Source organism: Fusarium musae, chromosome 3 (genome assembly GCF_019915245.1).
Source record: "Fusarium musae strain F31 chromosome 3, whole genome shotgun sequence".
NCBI classification, from domain to species: domain Eukaryota; kingdom Fungi; phylum Ascomycota; class Sordariomycetes; order Hypocreales; family Nectriaceae; genus Fusarium; species Fusarium musae.
Genome location: NC_058389.1, coordinates 2,844,634 through 2,851,434, shown reverse-complemented (window position 1 = coordinate 2,851,434; position 6,801 = coordinate 2,844,634). Strand labels below are relative to the sequence as shown.

Below are 6,801 nucleotides of genomic sequence, written 5' to 3'. Positions count from 1 at the left end.
GCCACGTCCTGCATATTGATTGCAAATATCGACGTCGACTTCAGAATCAGCTCAATGCCCACCACCTGTTCTTCGCCGCCCCGCCTTGCGATTCAATAAACGTCCCGCCTGAGCTGTTGCGCTGAGCCCAGCTAAGCTGAGCCGCCCGCTCTCGGCTGCCCGACGGTGTTCGAGTGAATCGCATCATTTATCGATCACTTCATTACTTACCCTCGCACCCATCTGCCCGTCATGGATGAGAACATTGGTCCTCGCCCCTCGGGTTCTCATGGTTCTATGCCGCCTACAACTGCATCTAACCTACTAGCAAACTTCCTCCCATACGAACCCATCTCACGATCCACGTCCCCGGGTATTCCTTACCTCAAGACCGATGAAGACGACAAGAAACGATATCGGCCTCGAACCTTTGCATACTTCTCGCAGCTCCCATTCGAAGTCGAAGAAGAAGCTCAACGCGATGCTGCTCTGCAGGGTATCCTTAAGCAACTATACATTGCCATTAAAGCCGAAGACTTCTCCCCCGGAGCTCTCCATTGGACGAAAGAACTCCAGGGATGGCTCAATCTCAAGTTTGAGATGACGAGAGAGCAGAGAGCAAAGCTAACTAAACTTTATTATTCCCTTGCATTGGCTCCCGGCTTAGATGCAACCGCCTCGGACCGCTTCTTGCGCATGGTCCTCACTCTGACGAGGTACGTGTGCTGACAACATTCCGATGACATCAATTCACATCTTGTAGGAAGAATCATTATTTGAAGCCAGGAGAAGATCTCGTTCTTGAATGGAGGCCATTGTGGAACGAAATCAAAGCATGGCTTCTTCCCTCGGAAGTAGCAGCGCACCAGAGCAACCGCAAGCGTTCCGCTAAACAGTTGATGAAGCTGTGCACACATGTCCACACGTATTTCGATCCTTCCGAACGCCGAGCGATGCTGGAAGAGTTCTTGCCATTCTTCAGTGTTAATGAGCTGCCGAACGCCTACATCGTAGTAGGAGTTCTGAACGCCTTGCTGCCAAGCCACCCCGCTCCCATCAACGAACCTCAGTCTCAACCAGCCGATGTCTTCCCCACGCTCTTCCACTTGTGGTCTATCATCAATCGGTCTAAGGCATTCGATATCTTTTTCGTTGACCTGCTGTCTCGAATTTCTCGAGACCATATAGCTTGCTCCTATGTCCCATTTGGAAGCCATGGCATCTTTTCAAAGGATCAATCCGACCTCATTTTCACAGCCATTCTCAGACTCACACAAATTCCTGTGGGTCAAGCCAATTCTCCGTATACTCCTCTAGACTATCTTTCAGGGGCAGGTATTTATGTTGAGAAAGACAAGAAGAAGTATCCAGTGGCCTATATGATATCCCGCTTGATCGTGAGCTCTTTGTCCCCGGCTTGCATGAAGGAAGATGATTCTATCATCTCACACTTGGAAGGCCTTATGGAGTCGATTGATACCTTCTTTCACCCGTCCAACCAAGGCTCATGGACCACCATGCTTGGTCAGTTGACCCTCTATCTCACTGAGGCGTTCGTCTCCCGATGGAATCGCGAGCAGAGCGGTGAGCTGGATCTCCCCGAAGATCGCAAAATCAACGATGCGTTGAAAAAGCGGTTTGTGATGGCACTCAAAGAAGTGACATTCATGGGTCTTTTCTCCAAAAGCAGCCGTGTGTCGTACTATTACTACAGCGCCTTGCAAGGGCTTGCATATCTCGAACCGGACCTGGTTCTGCCCGGTGCATTGCAGCGTTTCTACCCTAGTCTTCAAGGACTTGTGGAGGTACACAGAACCACCTCCAGTCTGAATGGATTACAGATGATTGCCAACATCATGTCCAAGCATAAGGGTTATAGATGTCACATCACCGCTCTTTTGGCTTTGGCTCTCCCCGGCATCGACGCCAATGATCTCAACAAGACCCAATACACGCTCAACTTCATTCAAAGTGTCGCGTATAGCATTCCTATGGTACCATTGGTCAAGGAAGGGGAAGGCCATATCCAACTAGCCATGGAGTGGGTCCAAGGCCAAATGGATCGCATGGAGCGCGAAGGCCAGAATGTGAAGTTTGACTATAAAAACGAGCTCAGCGACGAAGACGAGGCCAGTATTTTGAGATCGTCGACCACTGGCTTTGGCGAGTTCATCTTGACACTTCTTGGGAAAGTGTTCACTCTCCTTGAGAATTTGCCTGACGCAAACCAAGTTCGTGGCGGAACTCCGGAAGACAATGTTATCAACGCTCTACCAGCTGCGTTATCGCCCCTGTTTGCATCTTTGTCGCCAGAACTTTTCGACATGGCTCTGGAGAAGGTGGCAACGTTTGTTTCAAGCCACGTGGTCCATCAAGCACGAGATGCAATGGCATGGATCTTGAATGCGCTCTGCAAGGTCAACCCAGAGAAAACTCTCAAGGTCTTCATTCCCATGCTTGTTGTAAATATCCGCAACGAGATTGACTATAACAACGCCGCGTCCGATCGAAGTAGCGGAACGGATTATTTGCCTCGAGATCGAGCATTGGTGTGGTATGTCAGCATGCTTGCGATGGCGGTTGTTCATGTCGGAAGTGAGGTCTTAAAATACAAAGATGAGCTCCTGGGCATAGCGGAATACATGCAAGAGAAATGTCGTGGTCTGCCCACCATTCTGGTCTCCAATTACATCCATCATCTCTTGCTCAACTTGACGCACACCTATCCCATCGACCACGCTCTATATGAGCCCGAGGTTATCGAACGTGGTCTCGATGTCGATGATTGGGGAAAGACAACTGCCCCAGCCGATCTCAGTATTCGGTGGCACCAGCCATCTCCTGCCGAGATCGAATTCGCCGTTGAACTCTTTGCTTCTCAAACAAAGTCTGCAAAAGATCAGTTGGAATCACTCATGAGCGACAACCCACCAGTGAGTCGTACTGGCAAGAACAAGGAGTGGTCAGACGAGGTTTCTCGGCTCATGCAGCAAATCCGCCTGGTCACGTCAGGCATGGCCACCATGTTCGACCCTGAGCGTGCCGCGGGTATCATGACCGGAAATACAGAGGAAGACCACGACGTTGCGCGTGAAGATGATGACGAAATGATGATTGATGAAGACCCTCTTGCTGAGGTTGCCGAGGACGAGGAACTCCGACCTCAGTTCCGCTACAAGGCAGGCTATGCCCTCAAATCCAGTGACCCTGCTTATAGCAGAATCCACGATCTACGAGATGAGCTAGGTCATCTGCTGACCAAAACGCACTCTTTCCTGAACGAGAATCAGGAAGATGATGTGAATTCATTCACTGCCCTGTACGCCGCCTATCGTACCTGGATTACTGATGTTGGCATTGAGCGCTCCGCTCATCCCCTGGAGAGGCACGTTCGACTATACAAATCTGACATTGCCGCCTTCAAGATCAAGGGCTTGAGGAAGGTTTATCCTCGACCTCTTCTCATCAAGCGTGCTGAGGCGTATCAGCTTTTGCGACGAAAACATAACGCCTCATCGCGGCAGAAGAGCGAGCTTGACAAACAGCTGCTGCTTGATCTTGCTGAATCGAGTCTTTCGCTTTATGCTGATGTACGACGGGTTGCACAGAGCGCTCAGGACTCATCTTTGAAGTCACTTATTGGCGGTAAGCCGTTGGTGATTCCTGTTATTCTTGAGCGCCTCAGAAAAGCACTTGAAACGAACGACCATGACCGAATCAAGGGAGGCATGTACACTCTATTGTTCACGTCTCTTTTGAGAACTCTCCTCAGGGATTGGCGCTTCGCCCCTGAAGCTATGCGATTGTATATCGAGACTGCGGGTATTGACAAGCCTTCCATTCAAAACCTGGGCTCGTCAGCGTTATACACTCTAATTGACTTTGGCAAGCCCTTTGAGCGCATGATCATCGTCAATGATGAAATTGTGGATTCAATCAAACCTGCTGCTGATGTCGCTGCAGCTATTGATAGTCGCCATCAATTTATTCTGCAACGTAGAGAGAGAGTCGAGACGTCCAAGTCTTCACTGGGTTTGGAATTGACGGAGCGTGCCAAGGGCGCCCATTGGAAGATCGCAACTCGATGTGCAATCTTTGCCACGAACCTGTGTCTGCGATTCCACAGCTTAGCGCCCCCCGAGTTTATCGATCTCGTTGCTCAGGGTACCAATGACCCTCATCCCGGGCTTCGTGGCTACTATCTAAGCGCTTTTACATCGCTCTTCACAGCTGTCGATATGCGAGCCGTTTATGGCCATGACTACCGCAATTATCTCGTTGAGAAGGAAGTTGGGGACCGAAATCGCATCCAAGTTGCTGTCGAAAAAGGTGACGCTGAATTTACTCACAATTTCCTTGAGGCTTTCAAGCAGCCCGAAGGGGCTGAGTATATGGTGGACGCTGATCACCCTGGCTGGCTAGTATGGGGCAAGAAGTTTACAGCTTACCGAGCGAAGCCTCTCCCTTTCAATGCATACGATGATGTCGAAACTGCCGTGCGAGATCAGATGGGCCGCATCTTGAATCGCGAGTGGCTATCCCAATGCTTTGACTATCTGAAGCAAGAACCGCGAGATGCGTCGACCGATAGATTCCGCATGAGCAATGTCTACCTATTGATGCACGTTTTTGACCTGATGCACTATGGCAAAACATTAGTCACACTGGATGACGTCAAGGAGCTGGTAAAGGAGGTCTTTGGTGATGGCAACGACAAGCATCAGCATCGAGCGACCTCGGAAATCATGGGCGCTTTGCTCGCGGGCTCGAGTGATGACCCCCCAGAAATCCGAAATCGCGTTTGGGAGTATGCTGCGCCGTTCATGCTCAATATTTTTGCGGATGACCTGACACCTGACAACTTGCAATACTGGCTCACTTGCCTTCACCTCGTTCTTGACTCCAAAGACCCACGTCGATCGCACGAGATTGTAGATACTCTCAGAGCGTTCCGACTTGACATGACATCAAACGCCGCTTTCAAAGAATCATCCAAAGTTCAACTTCTGGAGTTCATTGTTGCGGACGGTGGTTGGCACTTCCGACATGACCAAGCAATTCTTGATGACTTCCTCGCCCACATCGATCACCCCTACAAGGCAGTACGTGAGGCTATGGGTCGCGTGTTATCAGTCATCTATAAGACTCGATACCACGAGTCATTCGAGAATGTCAGCAAGCTGTTAGAACAAAATAAGGCTGCCTCGCCAACAGGCATCAGGCCCTATCAACCAACGGAAGAGTTTTCAGCCACCATCAAAGACGTCTTCCAGCGACTCGAGAAATGGCGACACGAGAGAACACCCGGTCAGCAGACCCCGAGTTCTTATACCTCGGGCTCCAAAACCGTTCTTATGTGGCTCGATTGTACACTATCATCTCACGAGTGTACTCAGCTCGTGCCTTTCTTCCCCACCCCCTTTATGGAAGAACTACTACACATGATGGATGTCAAGGAAGACCCGGAGCTCATGAGGCTTGCCTATCACGTATACCGCCATTTGCCCAATATTCCTTTCCGGGATGGTGAGGACACAGAATTCATCGATGCACTCATCCGCATCGGAAAGACGTCGAGCAGCTGGCACCAGCGGCTTCGAGCCCTGGTCAACATGCAGGTCATCTACTTTAGACGTATTTTCCTCACGCGAGGCGCCCAAAGAGAAGCGCTTTTTACAGCTGTGTCTGACATGCTGTGCGATACACAGCTCGAGGTGCGTTCCTGTGCATCTACCACGCTAGCAGGCATGATACGCTGCTCCCCTCGCCGTATCCGTGACCCTACAATTGCACGTCTCAAGGCCCGCTTTGAAGATGAATTGGAACGCAACCCCATGCCGAAGCGAAACCGCCATCTTGCTGGAACAGATACCCCAGTTGATATCCACAAGCAAATCACCAGACGTCATGCTGCAATCCTTGGGCTGGGAGCATTAATCGAGGCGTTTCCTTATGCAACCCCTCCACCAGAATGGATGCCTGAAGTACTAGCAATGCTAGCACGCAAGGCTGCTGCTGACCCTGGAGTTGTCGGCAAAGCGACAAAGACAATTCTTAGCGAATTCAAGAAGACGCGACAGGATAGTTGGACAGTTGATCAAAAGGTAGACCCCCTTCTGATGATATAGAAGAAATTATTACTAACAACTGCCCAGTACTTCACTTCAGAACAATTAGAGGACCTTGAGGGAGTACTCTGGAAGAGCTACTTTGCCTGAGGGCACTATCTTCTTTATGGGATGAGACTGGGCTCAGACTCCACGGATGACGAAAGAAAAAGCTGAACAAGTACCAGCCCATGTGGGCTGCTGTGTACTTTTACTATGGCCGCAGGGGAGCGAGAAAACTTGAGACCCTCTAAGCTTGAGCTAGAGTTGCCTAGATATTTTCAGCACTTAGGATAGAGGTCCTAAGTTATCTTGCTTCCCTTACTATGGGTAGGAATTGAATGATAAAAGGCGAAATGGATAGAGCTTGTATATGATGCAACAGGTTCGGGAGTGCGGGAAAGACTTGCAAGCCCCTTGATTCAGGTATTGATACCATCTCTGGCATCGGCGATAGAAGATTCCCTTGACTGTAGGCCAGAGGATGTGCATCGAAACGGATACATCATACCAGAGTCTTTTAGCCGCAGTACCCTTCAAGGGGTTTTTGGCCTTGTTGCGAGAAAACAGTGAAAGATACAAACACTCTTGTAACAAATTGAAGTGTATAAATGACGTGGCTGAAGCAAAGGTGCAAAGTTATGCTCAAGTAAGACCTAACACCGTGCCATAGTACTGAGGCCCAGGACCCTGGGTGACACTGGTATCTCGTGCT

The 6,801-nt window shown here is 50.0% G+C and overlaps 1 protein-coding gene across 1 annotated transcript; it reads left to right on the top strand.

Annotated features, from left to right (window-relative positions):
- Nucleotides 1-231: 231 nt before the first annotated feature.
- J7337_004310 (uncharacterized protein) lies at nucleotides 232-6,107 on the top strand (the record flags this gene model as incomplete). The annotated part of the gene is made up of 2 exons (XM_044822005.1): nucleotides 232-695; nucleotides 743-6,107. The coding sequence occupies 2 exons, from the start codon at nucleotides 232-234 to the stop codon at nucleotides 6,105-6,107; spliced, it is 5,829 nt and encodes a 1,942-aa protein (XP_044683338.1).
- Between the last annotated feature and the right edge of the window lie 694 nt (nucleotides 6,108-6,801).